Raw genomic sequence first — 25,506 nt, forward strand, 5'->3', positions numbered from 1 at the left:
CATAATTATATGGAAAACATTTGCAAATCAGGATATTTTGCCATTCGTGTTTGAACTGCTCTTGTGGAAAAAGGGAGGAGAAGTGCTGATGACAGAAACTCCATGGCTGGGAGACAAATGGCTTGCAATTCCACTTTTAAGGATATTTGGGACATTCTGTTATTGGAAACGTATCTCACTTTGTAAATGTATTTTAATGTCAATAACTCATATTAAACCTTAAATAAATATATGTATCCATTGGTTAAATTAAATAACGTAATAAGCTGTAACCTGTAAGGGAAATGGGAAACGAATACTAAAAAATTGGATCTTTTGCTCTTTCTGCCACACCTCTCACTCCGTCCATTGACCCAATCCATAGGTTATTCCCACTCTCTGATTCTCTGCCCACAGTTCCCCTACTTTCCCCCCCCCCCCACTTCGGCCACTGATTTCATCACACCTGTGCAAAGCCATGTTTGCACAGGTGACACAATTGCGAGTGGGTCGGACTTTTTGGGGTCCCCGAAGTTTTACCCCAGGTAAGTATCAGCAGGTTAAATAAACCTGCCGGTATTTACCGAGTGATAAGGCCTGGTGAATGCGGGGACATGCAGATTATGGTGCGGAAAGCACCAACATCAATATGTTATCGCCCTTGGGACGTATAACAGGTGCTATTTATCGAACCGGTTAGATTCTGAAACCCAGGATATTGGCATTTAAAAGCTGCAAGCAGCACCCCTCTCCGAGGTGATCGTAGTCGAGGCCATTGGGTTTTACCATTACATTCTTTTAACTGTGTAGCATGCCAAAGTGTTGTGTTATGACACACTGGTTATTTATTGACTTAATAAACTTAATTTAATTAAACTTTAGGCTTACTTGGCCTGTTCAAATTATGGGCTCGGAGTAATTACCAGTGAATGAGATTAATTCAAACATTCCACCCACCCTTTTTGGGGTTTTCTCACAATCATGTGTATGTTGGTGCGGCTTGGTTTCTTGCAAGAAAATAACAACTTGTGTTGTCTGGAGGGGGTGGCAAAGTGCGCTTGATTCACCCCCCACGCTACCAAAAGGGGCCTGTCTGGAGTTGAGCGACTACTTTCTGCTCTGTCCTTCGTCTGCTGAGGATAATGTCTGATTTCCCACTTGTTGGGAAGCATTTAAAATCACAGGTCTGAGTCTCAACTCTGCCCCCAAACTCTCCACGGCTTTTTAAAATTCGTTTTCGAGTATTATCTAGTTTAATGAGTACTGTCCGAAGGTATTCTCATAAGTGTGACTTATGTGAAGCATGCTTATAGTAGGGATGTGCGAAGTTGCATAAGATTTTTCTCAAAAGCTTCACAGAATTCTATGGAGAGTTTTTCAAGTTGTGCAGTGTTATGATTTCTCCACATTTGTTAGCAACAATGTATATTGTGAAAGGTAAGCCTGCAGAAAAAAGACATATATGTCCGCTATTAGCTGGATTTGATTAGGGGGGAAATGATCTGGAAAACTTTGCACCACTGAAGGTAAAAGTAAACCGAAAGCTTTGCAAGCGTCCTGAATGTTGGAAATCTGAAACTTCCCAGAGAATGCTGGTATAAAAAACTCCAGTTTTTGGCAAGGGATAACTATGTCGCCATAGGATGGATTGCATCCTCTTGTCTAGTAATCATTAAGCACCCACATACTCAGTCTGCACACACAGTACAGAACACCTTCTGCCAACATGTGTTATTCCCATCCACTGCAGGGTACAGCGGATGCCAACTGCGGTCACTTTCCACACTGCTAAGTGTACAGTACTCCTCCAGTGAATGCAGCATGCCTGCTGCCGCAGAGCAGGAAGCCTCTCGGCACATTACGCTGACTGCTGAGGTAGGGTGGGCAGGGCCGGACTGGGACCCAAAACCGGCCCTGGCAAACTGCTCGGCCGGCCCCCCGGGCTTGGGGGTGCCGCCGAGCTCTTTGCCAGGGCCGGTTTTCTGCAGATTTTGTTACAGGGCCGATTTTGCAGCTATGCTGCAAAAACGGCCCCCAGGGGGCCAAAACCGGCCCCCACCTGTGCGGCGCACCGGGGGATTGCCCGATGCCCGCTACGGCCAGTCCGGCCCTGAGGATGGGCACATTTGTAACCAGCACTTGCTACTTAGGTGCAGAACCATATACCCTCTGCTGACCTGCAGCATACCTGTACAATATGCACTCAGCTTCACTACAGAGAGCTCAGTCAGTACAGTATACCTACAGCTAAAGTGCAGTATATGCGATTGGCAAAGAGTGCCCAATGCTGAAATATAGTCTACCCAACCGCTAAACAAGTCCTACTCAGACAGCGTTATCTGCACACTCCGTCCCACGACCAAAGAAAACACCAGATACATCGTTTATCTACCTATTCAGTAAAATGCCGCCATAGCTGCTTTAGTACAGCATACAGTGATTCAGTAACTCACACTACTTAAATTCAGTATTTACAGATTCCGTATGATATACCCAAAGCTAGACTATCTGCACACTATTCAAAACACTGTACCCAGGGCTAAAGGACAGGACGTGTAGATTGATTACAATACCCTCCCTACATACCCACTTACTACATTACTCCAGTTACTAAAGTGCATACACCTTTCAGTGCAGTATCCCCACTGAGAAAGTAAAGTGCCAACACGTCAGATATATATCCACTACTGAAGTACTCTAAACCATTTCCATAAGGCCATGGTTTTAATGCATAAAGCCTTGCATGGTTTAGGAGTCGGCTACATTAGAGAGAGGATTCATGACTACATCCCCGCTCGCACATTACGCTCCTCTTCGGCACGTTTGCCGAAAGTCCCCCACATCTGCCGGCTTAGAACTGGCGTGGTGGCAGATCCTTTTCTTACTTAGGGCCGTCCAACAGGAACAAGCTCCCGGGGGATCTGCGCCTAATTTGTGACCTTCCCATTTTTAAAAAGAAACTGAAAACCTGGCTTTTTACACAATCTGTTTAGGTTCATAAGTTGTTGCCGTTCGTCTCTAGCGCTGGGACACTCTTCTGAGTAGCTGTGCGCTGTATACAATTTGATAACATTACATTTCACTGCACAGACTCCTTGGCTAAGTCACATGCAGTACAATATGAAGAGCACTAGATTGTAGGTACATGTTATGCCACTCAGCACAGTAAACCCATTACTAAATGAGTACAGATTACCTCTTTGCCCTCATGGTAGCTCAACTTGCCTAAATGTTTGTCTCTTTTCATTAAACTGCCCCACACCATGCCACCAACTCAACCACAGTAACACAGTCTTAGGGTATTTGATGACGAAGAGCTTCCTCCTCCCTATAAAGATATCCTACTTACTCATTGGGTCTGTCCTGGTCCACAGGCAAACTCACTGAGGTCATCCTCACCCACACAGACCGGCAATACACAACCACGCCCCATTGAGTCTCTTCTTCACTCAAATACACGGACATGGTTTAGTGATAGAGGTCCCTAATCAGAAACCTGATTGGGACCTGCAGATATTTGCCATCATAACTGGGACATCTAACAGCAGAAATCCACCAGATGACTGGATCTTCTGCAGTCGCCAGTGTTGATTGCACACCGACAATGTTGCAGATTTTATATTTGTAATGTATTTCCCAACTTGACTGCACATGTAAGATTAACATGTAAAAAGGCATATGTAGTTCAGCAGTTTGGGTGGGAAAAGGTCTGGGAACACCATATATTGGGAGAAAGCATTTCATCAAATGGAAAAAAAGTTTTTAGCATGGAGAAAAAAAGACACCCCGTGCAAAGTCACATATCCTTTAACCTAATCCACGGGCATCGGGTTCAGACTGATAGGCACATACTAGTGGCTCTTTGAAGTTGCAGTTTCCTATGAGTGCTCTTAAGGACTTTGAGAATGTTGAACATTTCTGGAATCTATGTAGGTACTAGGAGTAGTCTTTGACTGCCTATATTTCACTTACTTAGACTTCATAATCTTGGGCCAGACATTTTATCTCCATGGGTGTGCACCCTGACTATCGACCCCAAAATATCTTTGGGACACAATATCGAGGACAACATATTGACTGGATAGCAAGTCTAGATTTTCTATACCTAACTCTGCATATATGTACCTATGTGGTACATATATCTCACGGTACGTAGATCTAGAGTTAAGAATAGTAAATCTGTACTTCTCAATTATGCACTTACTTTATATATTTTGTCCCTCGATATTCTCGTACCATGATACTCTGGGGGCGTCGATATTCAGTAATACAATCATCTCTGTGTAATACAATTCCCTTATCTGCCAAACTGACGAGCTCTTAGAATTGTACAGCCTCTATGTATGCATTAAAATAGGGTGCCTATGTGGACACGCTCTTTCAGTCTTAATTCAGCCTCAACTATCTGCTCTTAAGAAGGTTCTCACTTCTATCAGTTCATTTCTAGCCTGACCACACTCATATTGGCCTTTTCTTCACATATACACTCATGAAGCACACATATAGAAGGGCTTGCCTATACTGTCATTACATCTTCTTCTCATGCCTCCAAAGATGAAGAAGAAATCATTGCAGGGGTGCTCCTTCACAGGAAATGTCCTACGATTTGGAAGTCACTACCCAATGATCTCTGCTGCAACCCCCCCCCCCCCCCTTCTCTAGCTTCAAACGAGACCTCAACTCTTTCCTACATAACTACTTCGACAAGCTCTCAAACTGAACTATGTTTCACCAAGCTCCCTCCATCCCCTCTTCGACAGCATCCCTTGATGTAGTCGCCTGACTCACTTGGTCTCTAATCTGTCTATACCGCCATTGCTAATGCTGTAATGTTATAGACTTTTATGACTGTTTTGGCTAAATGCAGTGTTATCTTGTATTCCTTTGTTGTTGCTTTTTTGACTCACAGGACTCCTCACATGCAATTTAAGTAAACTTATTAATATTATCATGTAAAGCACTCGGATGATTTTTGGGCCTAGCTGGCGCTATATAAAACACAAAAATAAATAAATAAATCTGTACTCCTGACCCTCTGTTGAACCTATAGAAACTGTGCACACCCTGAGTAACCCGTTCTCACTCATCATCATTAAACCTTTCTCTTAGGACATGAGCTCACCTGCACACAATCACTTACACATTTTAAGTTTTCTCAGCCACAAAAATTGTGTCTGGACTCACAAGGCAAAAATAAAGTCCATTTCCAACTCCCCTTCTTGAGGAACTCACTCCCACACTTCATAATTCACCACAAACTAACCCAATTGATTCTATTTCTAATCAATCTGTATTAATATAATGCTGCTTACTTGGAACCGACAAAAGAGCAAATAAAAAGTGAGTTATCCACATTCCACCACCCAGACTCTTCATGGAATTTAAAAACTCTTATAAACCCCACCAACCCTGACTACTAGAAGAGAGAGTGGAAAGTAACTTTTACAAAATGTAATGTCAAGCATAATGGCTGCTTGTCAACAGGGACACAACTGTCTCAAGTTTACACTCCGCAACGCAAAACACAAATGCTCAACTACACACAAAATCCTAATTCATACTGTTTAGGAGGCAGCTGCCAAGGATGTAAGTAACCTGAGGCTTGGAACATACTGACTCAGAAGGACTGTCTCGAAGTCAGAAAGCAAGACCTCTCTTACATGGGGAGGTCTCTGAATAGACTCGTCCACATAGATCTGGTCCGGGCAGACCTCTCCTGTCCTGACCCACCATAATCGTACCATCTGAAAGTGAAATCTGTTCTGTAAGATAAATGTATGTTTCTATTTTATTTAGGTACGATTGTGTGCATTTTATGACACGTCACTGAGCTGGATTGTCAGATTGCAACTCTCTAAAGTGACCCTTCTGTGCCCTGCTGACCTTTTAAATCAAGGTAAGTAAATATGCATGTTATGTGGTAAACGCAAAAAAACTGAAGGTTTCTACATGCTCTCTGTGATTGTGGAAGGTCGATCCAAAGTTTGAACTCCATCGCACCCAACCTGGGATGTTCTTAAGGAGGTCTCAAATTTATGAACTCGCATTGGGTAAACAACAAAGGATCCTTTTGTATACAATATGATAAATCAATCTAAGGGTCTTAAAATGTAGCCCCCTAACAATGGGACATTGAAGCAGTTTCTACAATATGGGAGTAGAGTGAGGGAAGGTGATAAGTCTAAGCCTTAACTTGGCAGTATATTTCATGAATTCTGGATTCAAGCAACAAAGTGATAGTTCAATGTAAAGGGAATTGAAATAATCTATTTTTCAGCCCACATCAGTCTTTGCTATTCTTCCAAGATGCCATTCGCCAAGAAGGTATTAAGCACCAAAAAACACCTGTTGTAACTAATTGATCCTGCAGCTCCCTAATTAATTGGGTGCTATATGGACAATTAAGGGCGCAGCTGGGCACTGGTGGCTTTAACTGAATTATCTGGAATCCTTATTTTTTTGTAATGTTGATGACGATTTTGTTGTATTTTTGGGATTGTTTGTTTAAAGATACTTGTGCAGAACGCATTCAAATTAAGTCAGACTTTGAGGAGAATAGAATTCGCTAACGGGGCCATTTACAGCTTGGCGGATGGAGACCACCCACCCATTTTTGGTGGGCGTCCAACAGCCACCAAACTCAAAATGCCACCAGTGTCTTCTCAGGGGAAGCTTCCATGCCTAAAATGTGTATGACAGGCTTAGCCATGGAAGCTTCCGCCCAGCAGATGTGGGGGCTGTAGAGGTTCTTCATGAAGCTGCTGTAGAGGAATGCAGTAAGTGCCATGGGGTACCCAGGTTTAATGGGCACAGTTTGGTACATAAAGCGTTAGAAATAATCTGTGCGATATGGTGTGTTAGGAATGATGTATCTGTAACTGACAACAGCTATATATATGCACGGAGTGACATAAGTGGGCCTACAAGTCTAACTGGCCCATTTTATTCTTGGGGTAGACAAGACGCATCATGATGCATCTAATACACGAGTTCTGTAATTGCCTCTGTACAAAAACATATTTTACAAGCATTGGTTTTTGGGGGTTTAGTGAAGTAGTAACAAGTAGTTGTTTTTCCATTGCTGAAATTGCAAAGTTAATTAATAAATGCTATAAAAGCGGTGAAAAGTATTCTCCTAGATTGTTATTCCCATACACTGGTCTATGGCCACTCACTGCAACTTATTGGGTTAAAAGATCAGACCCACAAAATAACAAACTATGAGCAGGTACCGTTTTGTTGTCAAATTTTGAAATATTAATTTGTGATCATTGGTGATTTTTCTGAACCTACCGTTAAGGAATGCAAGCTAAAATGAGTGAACTTCAAATAAAGTTATTTGGTTAAGTATTCGACAAAATCCAAATATCTTAATGTTGCCTAACATTGATTGCGCTTATCCGAAAAAACTACTGCAAGCCGAACTTCAGCACACCCTACACTGATGGTGAATAATGCTGCTCTCTTGAAAATCTACCTTAAAATTGTTGTATTGGAAATGAGTCTACAGTTGTATAGGGATAAAAGATAAAGTTGTGGTTTTGATCTAAAGAAGGATGCAGAGCGCTGTTCAGGCTTTTGGTATAATTGTTTCCGGAAAAGATACAATAAATGCTAAGACAGCAGGGGCAGACTGGGGCGCTTTCTTTGAAAGATTAAAAGCTGAGTGCTGAATGAATGAATTACATAATGAAGACTGTTTCTTCTTGAAAATGCTGCTGATATGATGATTAGTGGCCATGGCATTGGTGCATAATGGCGGTGGGCTAATCGTCTCATTTTTTACATTACAATTGTTTAGGTTTCTATGTTTTTATCTCACACTACACCATTTTTTAAGGATTATACTAACCCTATTTTCTTAGAAAGTTATTATCCTGTAAGTTTAGGTTTATTTCCTTCCCGTCCTGTTACGTTTACTTTGCGCTCATTGAGCCTGTATTGATCCGGTCTCCCAACTCAACACACAATAAACTTACACCCTAAATGTTATGTATGTGTAAAGTATGTACTCACTCAAACCATCCCTAGGTGTTTGCTCCACCCACACCCTCAATGTGCCTTACCCTACCACACCTTCAGAACAACTGCTCATTACCACTCTGTTGAGGTGGCTGTACTCAACCAATCCCTCAACGAGTAAATACCTTCCGGCTCCCTCAGAATCTGTAGTCATCAACACCCGGGCTGGCTTTGTACTTGCCCACACCTTAGATCGGTCTTTACCCACCTCTGTAGAGCCCCCTTGAGTTGTCACCCACAGCTGGTAAATCATCACTTATATAAACGTTTAGTCTGTTCTCAATAAATCTCTGAGTACTGGAAAATGAGCCTTTGCTCCCTCATGCCCTCAAAATGTGTACTCTTCCTTACCACTGATGAGTCTGTTCTCATGCACAACCTGTAAGTCAATGCTCACCCTCATTCTTGGACTCAGCACCCATCCCACACCCAAACAATGTGCACAGCGCACTCAGCCGATACACTGAATGCGTTTATTGGACCACAACCTTCAAGTATGTACCAACACATACACTTGATGAGTCTAAATTCACCCACACTCTCAGTGATTCTGTGCTTGCCCCCATACTGTCATTGAGTCTCTGCTCGACCATAGAGATGAGAGTGTCAGTCACTACCGGGGCAGCATTGTCTCCACTTACCCATACTCCTGAGTTAAACTCACTTTACCTTACAATTATCACATTTTCAATTACTATGTACTGATCCATGCTCTCAATGAACCCAACTTCTTGGCACATTATGACATTCCCACTGAATCTGTACTTGCCATACTCTCAAAAAAATCCAGCGTCACACATTATCATTGAATCTGTGTTTATCCAGGCTCTCAAAGAGGCCACTCTTATGTAGGATGACCACAAGTTTGTACTCACCAACACACTCGTTGGCCTCTCTGGCGGTGGCCCTCTGCCAAGGCCGGTCGTAGTGGAAGGGCTTACAGCGGTCACACTCAGGCCCCGCTGTATTGTGCTTGCACTCGCACACTAGGCTGTCTTCACGGTCCCTCACGCATCGCGAGGCATGTCCGTTGCACTTGCAGCGGCCCCCCACCTGCAGGTCTGAGACGGCGTAGAAATAGGAGTCCCGAGCTAGTGAAGAGTCATCCTCATTCTCGTCTCCAAAGGTGTGGAGACGGCTGAAGACCACCTTAATGTCCGTGGCTGTCACCCAGTCCTGGAGAACAGGTGAATTGTCAAAGTCATGGGCAGTAGGTCGCCCGTCGAGGGTGCTAAAGGCAATGAGGCCGCCAGAGAGCGGGTGCATGTCTGTGTGCGAGTCAGTACAGATGGCCTCCTGCTCGTTCTGCTTGGTAATGGCCGCCTTGTTGGGTTTGTTGAACATCTTGCGACATTGTGTCGAATAGAACTGGAAGGGCACCCAAGACTTGCCATAGTCCATTGACTTGAAGATGGCCATGGATTCGGGCCTAGGCGAGCAGAACTGGAGGCTGACGTAGGTGACCTCAAACTTCTTGCCCAGGGATAGCGTCAAAGTGACATTCTGCGGGTACTGGACATAGTTCTCCGACTGCCAGCAGGTCAGGTTGTGGGGGTTGTTGAGGTCAGTCAGGAAGGAGGCTGGGTGGGCCTTGCGTGGGTCAGTGGCGTTGCAGAGGTGGCAGTTCCTTGAGCGCTCGTCGCCTTTCTCGGTCACCACGCAGAAGCGGGCAGGGGGGCGGCCACAGACGCTGGACACGCGCACTTCCTTACCGAAGGCTGAGTTGACGAAGTCTGGGATGCAGCGGCGGGGGTTGCCGTTCTCGTCGTAGCAGGGGTCAGGCTGGGCCGTCTGGACTGAAAACATGCTCATGCCATAGCCCCCTCGCACCCCTTCTGCCATACAGGACACCGCTCCCAGGACCAGCAGCACCTCCCAGACCTTCCAGAACATGGTGACCCCGTCGTCCTCTCGTCGTGGTGCCCACTGGAGAATCCGGCTGCTGAGAAACCCGAAAAAGCAAGTTTTATTAAAATCTCCTCATACAAAACATTATTAAAACAATCTCGGCGCTATGGCGAATAGTGGCGAAAACACGCATTGTAATTGGAAAACCTACATTTAAGGCATCTTGTTCACACCACACGCACCTTTATCGGGCTGCAGAAGTGGGACAGCAGTGGAAGCCACGCCCACTTTTTTTGCTTCAGGGGTTCCACGCATAAGCTGCACCTATCCATAGGGAAGCCAGTTTTAATGTAACTTTGACAGCCATCTTTCGAAAAAGCCCGGGGAGCGTTGCACCTTGTTTAGTTTTCCTCAGTGTGACGTAGCTCTCTTGCACTAGGGTATAGGTGCGAGGGGCGCCGAGTACCTTAATCTTGGTAATATGAGGGCTAAAGTCAATTGGCGCGTAAGCATGCACTGCAGCTGAGAGCGTAAAAGGCACATTCCTCACCGGATGTTTCTCCTCGCCCCCAGCTGGCATGTATATCGGGTTTTCACCCCCAAATGAAGAACAAGCAAAACTTAGAGACTTTCAATAACATCCCACCAAAAGGAAGGTACTCAGAGACCGTGCTTGCAATTAGCACCAAACATGGAACGTGAAAGCAAAAATGTTTACACACGAGGCGTGGCTGGGAATCCTCGGATAGCTTAAATAGCTGTTTTATCAGCAGCGAAAATTAAGGACTTGTCTACACAAACACAGACCTGAAGCGCAGGCGGCCCGGCCCCTCACTGTGGGTACACTTAGCTTCAGTGGGTACTCCTGGCACAGACAAGTCCAGTACGTGTGACTGCCCACTTTTATATCTCGCTCATGGGTGGTGGTCGGCCTTTTAAAGTGATCCTCACTCTGACAAATCAGGGAACTGAGGTGCAGAGAGGGAGAGGTAAAGAGAAAGCAAGAGAGAGAAAGGGGTGTGCCCAGGATCCCACACAGTGTGGTCAAGCGTGGGAGCCGGGATTTGAACTATGAAAGGTTTAATTCCGGTAACACGGAAGCCAGAGATTCCCAGCATCCTGTTACCGGGTGTCAAAACTACACCCTCTTTCTAACCCCAAAAAGGTGTAATCCTGTACGCCAGGTAGCCGCATCCCTCCACTTCCCCCTCTCCACTATCCCCAAATCCCCGCCGTGAAAACAGTGTTAATCCTGGGACACATTTCAGTTTCTCATGTTCCTGTCACCAGGTGACCCCACTCGCCGACACCCAATAAAATGTAATTTATAGTGAATTAACTCCCTAGTATTCCCCATGCGTGTCAACAGGTGGCACCATTCTCCAAGCCCCTCCCCACCCTCCCAAAGGTGTCATTTCTGTGGAAAAGTGTGTCGTGCCTCTGCCACCCTCACCACTCCTCTGAAAAATGTATGTTTAATTGTGTACAAAACCTAGTGCTTTGCGTGTACCCCCTATAAAGATGTGATATTATTGGGGTAAGAGACCCAGTACGTGTCACGTCCATGCCACCTCTCACCCAGGGACAGTAATTAATCCCAGCTCGCCATGCACCCTACCCTGGGAGTGAGGGGGGGGGGCATGTCGCTCTGGGAACCCTCACTCCCTGCGGGTCTCCAAGGTTTGTTCTTCTCACGCGGCCACAAGAAGATATGGAGCAAATTCGAAGAAAAAAAGTACACGCACTATCACACGCACAGTCCCAGGTGCTGCCATGCACGTGGCACGCACACCCCAACGCTGCAGTCGCTTCGTCTACAAAAAGGGGACGGCAGACAAAACTACTTACCTGCCCAGTGTTTTTATGCTCTTTCAGACGAAAGGCGGTGTCCACAAATATATTCCCCCAAAACGGACAGTTCTGGTGCTTGCGCCCCGCTCCAGGTGGAGGCAACCCTCACAGACCCCAGGGCAGCCCCATCCCTCCTCGGAAGGGACCCCGGCGCGTATGTCCCGTCCTCAGAAGGGGTCCAGTAAGACAGCGTGTCCTCTTTACTGACTTCGTTAGAGTGTACTCAGAAAGGAGCGCGGTTTGAGTGTGGGTCCTCAAACGTCAGCCGGGAGGGAGAGTGCGTGTCCTCAGAAGTCAGTCCGGAGCGAGAGTGCGTGGTCTCAGAAGTCAGCCGGGAGTGAGACTGCGTCTCTTCAGAAGTCAGCCAGGAGTGAGACTGCGTGTCCTCAGAAGTCAACCGGGAGTGAGAGTGCGTGGTCTCAGAAGAAAACCCGGAGAGAGAGTGCGCGTCCGCAGAAGAGAGCCCGGTAGGAGTATGAGTCTTCAGAAGGCAGCGTTATGTGAGTGCGTGACCTCCGAAGAGAGCCCCGTTTGAGTGGGCGTCCCAAGATGACAGACAGCCGTGACTGGGAGCGTGTCTCTAGCAGTGAGCCCGGTGTGAGAGTGCTACCTCCCCCTTCTCCCCAGCCCAGTGTGGGGGTGCGTGTCCTCTGCAGACGGGAGCCCAGTGCAAGTGTGCGCCCTCCTCTCAGCCTAGCCTGTGAGTGACGGGCTCAGCCCTGACTGGGTGAGGTCAGTGAGACGACGAGACAGACAGCCATGGGCACAGACGGCAGCAGCTCCCAGCCACTGGGACCAGGCAGAGGGCATGAGTGGCACGGGCCATGGGAGGCCGCTAGGGAGACGGGAAGGGGGCCGTGAGGAAGAGTGCCGATGGGCGGGGAGGACAAGACTAGCAGGAGCGAAGAAAAGGGAAAGTCAGAGAGAGGGGGCTCGGCTCGGAGGAGATGAGCACACAGCCAAACAGAGAGAACAAGGAGGAAAGGTGAGGGAGGGGAGAGAGAGAAACAGGACAGTGGAGAGAGAGATTAGGCAAGGAAGGAAAAAGAGAAGGGGTGAGTTAGAGGGAGTGAAATAGGCATCGGAAAATGGAGCGAGAGAAGAGAGGGCAGGTGAGGGATGAGATAGAAACGAGGCAGGAAGCACCTGTGGGAAAAATGGAGTGAGGCATAGGACTGGAAAGGGGACAGAGAAAGGAAGTGAGAGAAGGAATGAGAGATGAAGGGAAGGGGGGTGGAGTGAAAGAGGGGTGTGAGAGAAATAAGAATAGAGAGGAGATGGACGTAAGGGATGGGACGAAGGAAACGCACTGATGAGAGAAGAAAGTGTTTACATTGATGGTGGAGGGGAGAAGAGAAGCGGCGGAGGAGGGAGAAGGCGATAACGGTGGAGAGAACCAGAGGGGGGGGAGGCAGAGGAGAGAGGTGGACTGTAAAGGGAATAAAGAAACGAAGAAGGAAAAATAAAGAGGGAAAGGGATGTGGTGAAAGGGAAAGAGAGAATGTAGGAAGAGAAGGAGAGACAGGCAGGGGGAGGAACGATAGGCGACAGTTTACAAGGAAGAGCAAAGGAGAAGCGATGTAGGGAGGAAGGCAAGGGGGAAGAAAAAGGAAGGAAAAGCAAAAACATGACGAGAATGAAGACTAAGAGAGACGTGTGCGCGGGAGGCGAGAAGAGAGTCACTGTCAAGTGATGGAGGATGCTGGGGACAAGAGTCAAGTCAAGTCAAGTCAAAACCACTTTATTCGATTACTTAAAATCATAAAAGTATACTACACAAATAAATACATAAAATCATGCGATTCACAAATCTACAGTTAAAAACAAGTCCTAATAAAAATTCATAAAAGACCATAAACAACGTGCAATCAATAATACAGAATCAAATTCCATATATCAGATAGGCTCCACATCCTGTATAGGTTTTAGTCTCACCCTCCTTTCTCTAACAGCTGCCACCAGAAAACTAGCGACACAGAACATAATTAATGGACAATCAAGCATGCTTAGGAACAATAAAGCTGGTTTATACTGAGTAAAATTCCTACTCTTTAGCAAGGGAATAATAAACCTCTTCCTGGCATGTTTGAAAAAGGGGCAGAATAACATAAAGTGCGTAGTGTCTTGTGGAGAAATATCATCGCACTTGCAAGGTGCAACATTTTCAGGCTTATGCCAGCCAGCCACATCCCAAAGTACAAGGTGTAATTGGTTGAACCGGAATTTGGACAACAACCATTTGTGAAAGGGATGGGTTACCACTGTAAGATATAAAGACAACCCTGAGGATTGAGATACCAGGACGTGTCCCCTGACGGAAGGTTTACGTAGTTCAACTTCTTCCCGCTCGGCCTCCCTTAACTTCGTGAAATTGGATTTTACCCAGTCAAGATCTGCCTTACAGAGAGTGTCACGGCTAGAAAAAATTTCCGGTCTCCCAATGTAGGCAGATAACCTCTCGATATTTGACAGCCATGGAATTTTATTCATGTTGTCAAGTCGAGTACAGTCCTTTAGTATTTTATGGTTTAGAGTAAGTTTCGGGTTTAGCCAAATTTTAATCCATAGCAATAATGGGGCTAATTTAATCATGTCTGCTATGTATCCTAACCCGAGTTCCAAATGGACTGAGAAAGAAGCAGTAGATTGTGGGAGGCCGAGGAGGGTGCGAAGAAATTTATTTTCTTCCGTTTGGATCGCATCGTGTTTAATGTAACCCCAGATTGGCGCCCCGTACCTTACAATGGAAACTGTTTTGGCTTTGTAAATTGTTAGTATTGCCTCTGTCGGTTTACCCCCCAGCCTTTTTGCAAAGCCAAGTACAGCCGCAGTTGAGATTTTTATTGAGTTTATCTTTATAGAGAGCTGGGGGGACCATGAGCCCTTGTCGTCAAAGACTACTCCCAAGTAGGTGAAAGTCTTTACTCTTGAGATTACGGCTCCCCTACAATAAAAAGGCTTTACCTTATTTTTCGCAAGGCCTAACGACATAGCGTGAGATTTGCCGTTATTAACCACCAAGTCCAGGCTATGCATAAAGTCCCCGAACGAGTCCAGCAATCTTTGCAGCGCCAGGGGAGTCCTAGCCAGCAGGACAGCATCGTCCGCGTATAGGAGGACCGGTATCGGGGTACCTCCCATGCGCGGGATGTCCTGCGTTGCGGCCAGCAGATTTTGTTCCAGGGAGTTTATGTATAGGGTGAACAGCATGGGCGCAAGAATGCATCCCTGTCGTACCCCTCTACTAGACTTAAAGCTGGCCGTACACTTCCCATCCGTCGTCATCCTTATCGATGCATTCAAATCTTGGTGGAGCTCTGAAAGGAAATACACAAGTGGGGGGTCGAGTCCCAAATCCAAAAGCATTGTCCACAGCTTTGACCTATTAACAAGATCAAAGGCCGTGGACAAATCCATAAAGCCCAAGTAAAAAGAGCCCCCGGCCACCCTAGTATATTTATCTATTACTAATAGGAGGTTCAGACATTGATCCTCCGTGCTCCGGCCAGCTCTGAAGCCATATTGAGCATCGGACAAGATGTTATTGTCCGAGGCCCAATTGGTTATCCTAGCAAGTATGACTTTCCCCAGGATTTTTATAGAGGAGTCTATCAAGGATATGGGCCTATAGCACTTAGGGTCTGCCCTTTGGCCTTTCTTGAACACCGGTATTATGGTAGAATGGGACCAGGATTTAGGAAAACCTGCGATAACCGAGGAGTTAAATACATTGGTTAATATATTGGCCCAAAAAACCGGATTTGCCTTATACAGGTCGGTGGGGACCCCATCCGGTCCGGGAGCCTTCTTACCCGCAGAGTCTTCAATTGCTTTTAAAACTTCAGTTAAATAAAAATTAACTGGAATTAAAGTAGAAGCCGAATCTTGCCTGTTTATGGGTTCTAAATCTAAGTCGCTACCATATATAATTTTAAAGTGGCTTAACCAGTCCTTCTCTGTTATATTAGTATCCAACACTCCATTTTTAACATCAGAGAATAAAGGAGTGTTGATAATAGACCAAAATTTCGCACTGTCTTTTAGAGTTGCCTTGTCCATAAGATCGGCCCAGGCGTTAAGTTTAATTTCTTTTTTCCGGACCAACAGTGCTTCTTTATAGTCGCTCCTTAACTGCGACACTAAAATTTTATTCCTCGGGCTGGCCTGAAGTGCAATTTTAAGATTGTTATGAGCTTTAGTGCAGTTATGGTCAAACCAGCCGGAGACTACTTTAGTTTGTACTGGTCTACTTTTACTAGTTAGGTCCTTTGACACTAGGAAACATACGGCTTCAAACGAGGAGATTACTTCCTTCCCTATAGAAAGTTGGTCCCCACAGATTTCCAAGTCTAGGGCCGCCTCTAGCTTTATTGAGTTAAAAAAATCCTCTGGAACTACCTTAGACCAATTTAACCTTCTACCCTGATCCTTTGCCCTAAGATTATTGTCCAACATGGGTGAGGCAAGGGAATTTAAGAGAGAGAGGCCATCTAACATTTCGATTACCACCGGATTGTGGTCACTAAAAATAGATGGAATCGCGTTATAAAAACATACAAATTGTAAAAGTCCAGATGAAAGAAATATGTAGTCAATAATGGTGTTACTGTCCCTTCCAATAAAGGTGGGCACCCGTACGGTTTGTTCGTGGAAGCCTGGTTGATACAGCTGGTTTTCAATAAGAAGATTTTCCAGAGCTTCGCCCTTACTTGAGTGCTCAAAATGTTGGGGTGATGTCAGATCAGGTCCATCAATATCAGTTAAACAACAGTTATGACTACATAAATGTACGTTAAAATCACCAAGCAAAATATAATAACAAAAAGTGGTTTGCTTCAAAGAATACATTTTTAAAAAATTCGCCAACCATAGCAAGTGTTCATTCGGCACGACCTCTTGTTGAGAATTATAACAATTTATCAGTAACAACTTCCTATCATTGGGGAATTTAAATTCCAGAATAAGAAAGTTGTTACATGTACAAGTTATCCTGCTAACGGTTCCTTTTAATTTCACCGAGAGCAAAACCACTAAGCCTCCTGAGGCCCTTCCGGAAACTGATTTAGAAGCTGGAACAAAGTGAGAAGTAAAACCATCTAGCCAAAAATTACTTTCTGTTTCCCAGGTCTCTTGAAATGCCAAGATATCAAAGTCCTTCAAGAAGCTTAACCAAAATAAATTATCACTCTTAGCACGTAAACCGGCAATGTTCCATGTTAATAGTTTGATCAAGTTTTTGGGTGAACCCCCCTTGCGGTCATCGGCAGGCAGATGACTCTCTGTAGGTAATGCGGGGGGCTGATCCTCTATGTGAAGAGCCTTAACCGAGGATGACTCGTCCCCCCCCCGTGTACCAACCTCCTGTCAGTCGCACGTATCTAACAGGGAGAGTGCCTCAAAGCGATTAGATGTGGGTATATTTAGCCCACCCATAACCTGGTGGGGAGCACCTGCCCCCTGGTGAAAAAGAGGCAGCGAATTTGATGCTGGGATGAAGTTTCTCTGTCTAATCAGATGGAAACTATCTCTCCGTGGAAATTGAGAGTAGAAGAATCCAAGGGGGCGTACTTGAATACTATTAATATCTAATGGCAGTGAAGCTGCTCTCAGTAAAACAGTAGCCACATGTTGTGTGTGTTTAAAATTGACTATAACACAATCTCCATTTGATGTTTTTTTGGAAGGCCCAATCCAGTTTACCCTGCGAGTACTTAAGATATCGTTCGCCATGTTAAAAGGGAACCCACACTTCCTATGTAACCACGACACTGTCTTTTGCTTAAGTGAGTCGTGCGATTCCTCTTGCAAGGGAACTGCCAACCTATCCTGGGGAGGGACATTGGCTAAGATCACAACGTAGGGAGAGCAAGCCGGGGGGAGGTTAATAGATCTAACTTTCGTTACCGCCTCACCTTTAGACACTGAAACCCGCTCCTTTTCTATTGGGCAAGCTGTGTTTGAGGCTATAGTAATCATAGGTGATGATGGCGTGACACTAGCATTAAAGCTAACGGGCTGAGAAGAAGTTTGTGGGTTTTCTACTCTACCCAGATTGACGTGCCCAGCTACACACTGCCCCTTCTTTTTGTTACAGTCAACCCAATCAAGATGTTTTGTTAATAATCCTCCCAACCTTTTTACCTCGTCAGCGACCATATCGAGTTTCCTTACCAGAGGTTGAAAAAGTAGATCTAGCTTTGTATCGAGTAAAACCTCAAAGGAGCTGAACAATTTTGAAAAATGGTCAGGGAGTAAAGTAGTTGTTGCACCAGGACTGCTGTTTAAAGGCTCGTCTGGCACGATATGAGATTTTTCTCCAATGTTCTCCCTTTTTTTCCCTTTGGTAGAAGCCCCCCCCTTATTCCTTTGTTTCCTTCTGCAGGTCCTAACTGGTCTGGGAACATATGTATCCTCAACTGTCTCATCACTTGCAGAGTTCACATCCAAATCCTGATCTACAGGGCCCTTGTGAACCTGGGCAGTGGCCGTAATCATAGCGCTTGCTTGAATAAGGGGAGGGGAAACACAAACAACTTTGTCCGAAAGCGAACTCTCATTAGTTAAAGGATTTTGGGGGCTCACCTGGAGGCAATCCTTCCCCAGGGAAGCCCGTCGGTCACTGTTAATTTTATTGACCTTTTTAACTAAATAGTTATCAAGAGGGCCGGTCCCCGTTAGCCCTGGATCCCTTAAGCTTTTAGGCATGGTCAAGGCAAACAAAAAGACAAAAGACAATAACCAGGGCAATTAACACCAGTTAATAGTTCGACTGTACAGTCAACCCTTTGACGAAATTACCAGCTTGGAAGTCTTCAGTGTTCTGTGGCTGCTTAGGTCGACATACAGGGTAGGGCCCAGCCCAGCCTCGGACAGTCCCGGACCGTCACAGACTGTCCGCCCTTTGTCCGGGCTTCGTCCGGCGGCGTCCGTGCGCGTCCGCTGCGCGTCAGCGGCGAGGCGCTTTAAAGGCGCCTGGCAGGATGGCAAATTGCAACCAGGTGAGGGCGATGGCAGCAGGCCCCCTGGGAACTGTAGTCCTCCAAACGATCCTCGCGGCAAATCAGGCGAAACGGCTCCCTCGACAGCGGGAGCGGCGAGGCGCTTTAAAGGCGCCTGGCAGGATGGCAAATTGCAACCAGGTGAGGGCGATGGCAGCAGGCCCCCTGGGAACTGTAGTCCTCCAAACGATCCTCGCGGCAAATCAGGCGAAACGGCTCCCGCGACAGCGGGAGCGGCGAGGCGCTTTAAAGGCGCCTGGCAGGATGGCAAATTGCAACCAGGTGAGGGCGATGGCAGCAGGCCCCCTGGGAACTGTAGTCCTCCAAACGATCCTCGCGGCAAATCAGGCGAAGAGAGTCACTGTCAAGTGATGGAGGATGCTGGGGACAAGAGAAGAAGTGCGACACGGAGGCAAAGATGGACTGGACAGGGGGAGGAATGGGGTGGTGGATGGAGCAGACAGTGATGAGGGAAGGCTGTGTGGCTCTTCGGTGACGGATGGAGGGGTCTCCTTGAGAGCACATACCTAATCGCAACCACCACTAGATTTACCACTAATACTGGGTTCCGGGGTTACGTGCTGCCCGGTGTAAAGCGCTTAAATGTCTCATCAGGGGTAGTAAACGCTATATAAATACAATTACAATACAATATGAAGAAAGGGAGTGCGAAAGAGAAGACGTGAAAAAGAAAGAATAGAGGGGAAACTTACACAGACTCATAGAGATGAACCGACAGACAAGTAGAGATATAGAAAGCAAGGAGAGAGGGGAGACAGAGCAAGAGAGAGAAACAGTGAGAGACAAAGTGATACAGAAATAGAGATCTAAACAGGAAGAGGGGTAGAGACAGAGTGGAACAGAGAAAGGGAAAGGAAGACAAAAACAGAGAAACATTACAACAGAGAAAAGAGACGCAGGCTAAGAGAGTGAGCAGGAGAGGCCGACAGACAAATTCACGCACAGCGAGAGATAGGGATAGACAGATAGAGATAGATCTGCTCTAGCAACATGGAAGTGAAAGCGCCCTTACAAGTATTACCCCAACTCAAGATGGCGCTACCCTGGGGCTGTACTTTAAACCCTGCTGCTCACTGACAAGATCCAGCAGGTACAGGTGGTGGCTGATGCTTAAGTGATGGAGCACGCGCAGGGCGGCGGAAACACTGAGCTCCAGCCAGTTCTGACTGAGAGGGTAAAGCATGCCTTGTGTCTCTGCCTCGGGTTTAGGCCCTGTGCTGGCAGGACCAGTACAGGTTGGAGACCGAGTGACTGCAACATGGAAGCAGCGAGGCAGTTAGCAGTCATTTCTCAATTTATCTCTACTGGACTTTTGGGATAAATACAGCGATACCCGTGTGCACGTCTGTTTATTAGGAAGACTGGTCCCTAATTCCTGCGTGGTTGGTGTGTATGCATCTTCACTCGCAGGCACTATAAGTATGTGATATGATACACATATAACAGTTGTTGATATAGCGTGAACCATGACACAAATGGAGTATCGAAAGCGCTTTACCGCGCATTGGAAAGATTCAATAGGAAGATAGCAGAGCTCACAGTAATAACAGCGTAGAATAATAACTAGTTAATAAAGGATTACGTTGCTCTCACAAAGGAAACGCATTTTCTGAAACCCTAACTTTTTCTGCATATAAATGCCGAAACTTTCATTGAGCTTTGTAACTTAAACTTGGAGAGTTTAGTAATAATCGGTCCATTTGCGCAACACTTGTACGAGGCGGAGGTCCCACAAGTGAACTGCCCCGTATTGATTCACATAGGACCCACTGTGGCACCTACAGCCGACCCACTTATTTTTTTTTAAGTTTGCCGTTGGGATTCTCAGCACAAGTCCCCTTAAAACATACCGTATTCTCACTCCGCAGCCGGGGCTGTCATAGGGGGGTGTGGGTTCACGCGCGGTGTATTTGCCTCAACCGACTTTAAGTAGGTGGGCATAAGGAGGGTCCCCTTAATTTCGATCAGTCCCCTCTCTGCAGGAACCCCCCCCCCCTTTCACCCATTGTCAGGGTCCTGAATGGTATTATCAGCAAGGTCCGGCCGCTTTTAGCAAGACACGTCTTCTGTACGGCCCCCATTGTAGGATGGCGGTCTCATAGAGCGCTCTTCCGCCTCTTTAGAGCGCTTCCTGAATGCCCAGAAACGATCTAAGCCGGGTGAATAATGCGGCACAGCCGAGCAAGTCTCCTCTTCGCGGATCTGACTGTGCACTCTTTGAATATCTGAGGGTACGCGCGCGCGCACGCACCCACGCACACCTACACGTGCTTAGGCGTTATCCCAAGGCTGGCCGAACATGCAACTTCTGCCTGAAAATGAGACCTGGAACAAATTCGATTGACTTTGATCGAATAGCAGATAAAGCGCACTTCGAGCATTGATTGTAGCATTGAGAACCTCTAAAGAGCTATGCGGTTGCGAAAGGGTTAAACTGATTTTGCAACGGCCGCTATGAAAACGCAGTTCGCTCAGCGCTTAGAAACGACGAGAGTATCTGTGAGGCGCGTACAAACCAAGGTATTGCTTTCATTATTATTACTACTATGAACCTTTCCCTGGATATCTTTGTGCTGACGACGCGTCACGTCTACAAGTGAGACCGTGTATTGCTTTTTGGGTTGGTTTATTTCAGCAGGAGAAGACGAGACATGTGGCACACTTGGCTTTCGTTTCAAGGCGACAGAAAAGTAAAATAAAACGTTCTGAACTCGCAGAGAAAGGTCACGTTGCGTTAGGGATTAAGTGATTTTGAGAAGAAACGCAATAGGTGGGAGGTAGAAACCCTCGAATAAAAAAAAAAAGACACCGATTGGCGCGCCTTTCATCAAAAGCAGATGTTTTTCCCATTATAAATAAAGCGGTGCGGCGCGCGTGCACAGACAGAGGAGCGAATACACGGAGGTGTCGTGTGAGAGCAGTGGCTTCCTCTTTAGAGGAAAGGAATACGTCGATTTAAAAGCTTAGAGCGCTTTGAAAATGTAACCTAATACAAATTGCGGTTTGCTTCCGCCGATGCTCTTCCTGTTTCCCTGCAATCATTCGATTTATTTTTCATTCTAAATTGAGCGATGGTATACTTCAGCTGTGTATTGCCCTGGACTTGATTTTAGGCGTCCCCCGTTAATTGTTTGTTTTCTACACCTGCAAGAGTTTAAAAGTCTGGCCAGGGCCCTGGCCCCTTGTTTTGTTTTTGTGTGCTTGGGAGGAACGGTCCATTTCGGTAGCGCCTCTGAAAATAGTCAGCAGCACTTCCCTCAAAGCGCTGGACAGAGCCCTCTCGGTTTTTTTTCCTGGAGCGGGCCTATTTTGAGGGGAGGACAGGGTCAACGGCCTGGGGATTTATTTTCACCCATAGCGCCCCCCCCCCCACCCCCACATGAGCTGTGGGGATCTGAGAGTAAGCAGTTGTGTTAAGTGGAGTTTGGCGGGCCCAAGCTGTCCGGCATGAGGGTGTACGTCACTCGGTGTCTGTGGCACTGACTGGGCAGGCGATTCATACACGTTTTGGAGACTGAAGTTTCGGTTCAGAACTTGCCTGGTATCAGGCACCCGTTTGAATCACACGCACAGCCGCACTCACTAGCACACCCCATACCATACAGAAACACACACGCATCAAACATTGACAGGCACACGGATACGAATGCGCACAGGCACACCACAAAGTCAGACATACACGCCCACACACAGGCGCACCGCGCACACCACATAAAAACACCCAAGCATAATACAGACACACACCACACCCACGCATGCAGGCGTCCCTCATAGAAACACACCGCAAACATTGCCAACTGCTTAAATGCACAGAGTAACAACAGGTGCACATATATATCACAAAGACAAACTAATGTTGGCGCACACCTCACCGGATCTAAACACGCACACACACGCAGCCAGGAATGACAAAGGGACGCATCAGAGCGCTCTCACACACTTTCAACAGGTTCAAGTAGACTCACCAGACGGTCTTACGTATGACCTCGACCCTGGAGTACTGGGTTCGAGTCTCGGCAATGACGCTGAACATCTTGTGATTCTGGTAATCTCCCCGTTCTTAACAAAAATGAACGTGTCCTCATGTAATGCAACTGGTGCTATGCAAAGCCATCTGATCCAAGTTTGCGCTATATAAAACTCTGTAATACACGCGGCACGCTGAATGAAAACACTACCCTGGTGCAGATGCACGCCTAAAAACAGGGTGACATATAAGAGCACCTATAACCATATATTCTCCTCCATATTTAAGGGCATACACATGCATCCTCGTCAACGACGCAAGGCCACGGGCATGCATACGTAATCATGTTGACTCGTGAACAGACACACAAACGCATCCCTGCAAAAGACACACAGCCTCCTGGTAAATGCCCCTTGCCCCCCCCCCCCCCCCGTCTTTGAAGACCTCATCGATCTGCCCCTCTGGGAGGAGCGGGAACGGGGCAGAGACACACAGCCCCTCCCAGACTGGCAAAACTGTGCCGGGGACCCCTGTCTAGCCCCGCGCACCTGGGTCCGCCTCCGCTGTAACCCGCAGAATTCCCAGTCTGGCCGGTCACTCACAAGAAACCGGCCCCAAAGAGACGCTTCCAATAACCTGACTATTAAACCCTTTAAAACCCAGCACGCGCACTCCAGGTCTCAGTGCCATCAGCAACGCCGCTCCCCGACCCGTGAATTCATTCGCAGCTTCAGCAGCCATACAGGGGGCGCGGGCCCCATTCATCGCCCACTCCCCTTATGGATCCGTCCCCTCCCTGCTGATGAGGGGTGCTGGCCACCCTGTTCAAGGCATCGGAGGCAGGGCATGAGCATCCGTTGTCGTGGGCCCAGGACTTCCACAGTAACTACATCATTCCATTATACACACTGTCAGTTTATTACATAAACACAAGAAAGTACAGCAAACAAAATCAGATCTGAATAAAAAAGTTATTTTTAACTTCTCTAAGGGCAATTGCCTCTTACTCGATTCACCCGCTGAGGATTCTTTCTATGAATAATTTAGCAATATCACCTCTGTATGTGAACACAGAAGCAGAGGGGTGACGAAGAGGGACGGGAGAGGGCGGTAGAGATGGAATCTTATATCACCTATGTATGTGAACACAGGAGCAGAGGGGTGACGAAGAGGGACAGGAGAGGGCTGTACAGATGGAATCTTATATCACCTATGTATGTGAACACAGGAGCAGAGGGGTGACGAAGAGGGACGGGAGAGGGCTGTACAGATGGAATCTTATATCACTTATGTATGTGAACACAGAAGCAGAGGGGTGACGAAGAGGGACGGGAGAGGGCGGTAGAGATGGAATCTTATATCACCTATGTATGTGAACACAGGAGCAGAGGGGTGACGAAGAGGGACGGGAGAGGGCGGTAGAGATGGAATCTTATATCACCTATGTATGTGAACACAGGAGCAGAGGGGTGACGAAGAGGGACGGGAGAGGGCTGTACAGATGGAATCTTATATCACTTATGTATGTGAACACAGGAGCAGAGGGGTGACGAAGAGGGACAGGAGAGGGCTGTACAGATGGAATCTTATATCACCTATGTATGTGAACACAGGAGCAGAGGGGTGACGAAGAGGGACGGGAGAGGGCGGTAGAGATGGAATCTTATATCACCTATGTATGTGAACACAGGAGCAGAGGGGTGACGAAGAGGGACGGGAGAGGGCTGTACAGATGGAATCTTATATCACTTATGTATGTGAACACAGAAGCAGAGGGGTGACGAAGAGGGACGGGAGAGGGCGGTAGAGATGGAATCTTATATCACTTATGTATGTGAACACAGAAGCAGAGGGGTGACGAAGAGGGACGGGAGAGGGCGGTAGAGATGGAATCTTATATCACCTATGTATGTGAACACAGGAGCAGAGGGGTGACGAAGAGGGACGGGAGAGGGCTGTACAGATGGAATCTTATATCACTTATGTATGTGAACACAGGAGCAGAGGGGTGACGAAGAGGGACAGGAGAGGGCTGTACAGATGGAATCTTATATCACCTATGTATGTGAACACAGGAGCAGAGGGGTGACGAAGAGGGACGGGAGAGGGCGGTAGAGATGGAATCTTATATCACCTATGTATGTGAACACAGGAGCAGAGGGGTGACGAAGAGGGACGGGAGAGGGCTGTACAGATGGAATCTTATATCACTTATGTATGTGAACACAGAAGCAGAGGGGTGACGAAGAGGGACGGGAGAGGGCGGTAGAGATGGAATCTTATATCACTTATGTATGTGAACACAGAAGCAGAGGGGTGACGAAGAGGGACGGGAGAGGGCGGTAGAGATGGAATCTTATATCACTTATGTATGTGAACACAGAAGCAGAGGGGTGACGAAGAGGGACGGGAGAGGGCGGTACAGATGGAATCATCTTTATTTTTTGGGGAAAGTCATCTTCTGTTCTGCAGACTTGGCGTATATTTTTGTACCCTATTAAAGTTTACTATTTTCTGATTTTCTTTGTGTGTATGATCTAATTTTATCGCTTTCCACCGGAAATTAGATCAAATGTCTTTTAGTTTCCTTTTCAGCGGATAAGCTTTTTGCCGATGCGCGGACTCAAGAAAAAAGGTTGAGGTATCAGTTTAATTTTTAAAAGTGATTTTGTGAACTTTCTTTAATGTCAAATCTTTCTCCCAGGTAGGGTTTCAATGTTATAATGCTAGGATGTATTCAATAAAGTTGCAGGCAGAATATGTGCTGAGCTTGTCACAATCCCAATGTGAAGTTATTGATTTTTAATCCAAACAGCCGAG

General features: G+C 46.6%; 2 protein-coding genes across 7 annotated transcripts in view; one reads left to right on the plus strand and one right to left on the minus strand.

Annotated features, from left to right (window-relative positions):
- Positions 1–25,506, minus strand: part of NTN1 (netrin 1) — a 610,189-nt gene that overhangs the window by 466,931 nt on the left and 117,752 nt on the right. Inside the window, exons 1-2 of one of the 6 annotated variants that reach the window (XM_085616827.1) lie at positions 20,570–20,649; positions 8,877–9,943 (exon numbers count right to left, since the gene is read on the minus strand). In XM_085616827.1, the coding sequence (XP_085472953.1) occupies positions 8,877–9,894 (1,018 nt within the window). In that variant the 5' untranslated portion in view covers positions 9,895–9,943; positions 20,570–20,649. Of the gene's footprint in view, positions 1–8,876; positions 9,944–10,399; positions 10,513–10,656; positions 10,775–11,697; positions 12,834–20,569; positions 20,650–25,506 lie in introns of those variants that run through there. The other 5 variants (XM_085616828.1, XM_085616823.1, XM_085616824.1 and 2 more) reach the window with 5 other exon arrangements.
- LOC146809962 (uncharacterized) overlaps positions 1–25,506 on the plus strand; it is a 483,309-nt gene that overhangs the window by 451,640 nt on the left and 6,163 nt on the right. Inside the window, exon 4 of the mRNA XM_085616829.1 lies at positions 5,776–5,875. Within this exon, the coding sequence (XP_085472955.1) occupies positions 5,776–5,875 (100 nt within the window). The remainder of the gene's footprint in view (positions 1–5,775; positions 5,876–25,506) is intronic.

This window comes from Triturus cristatus, chromosome 7 (genome assembly GCF_964204655.1).
Source record: "Triturus cristatus chromosome 7, aTriCri1.1, whole genome shotgun sequence".
NCBI lineage: Eukaryota > Metazoa > Chordata > Amphibia > Caudata > Salamandridae > Triturus > Triturus cristatus.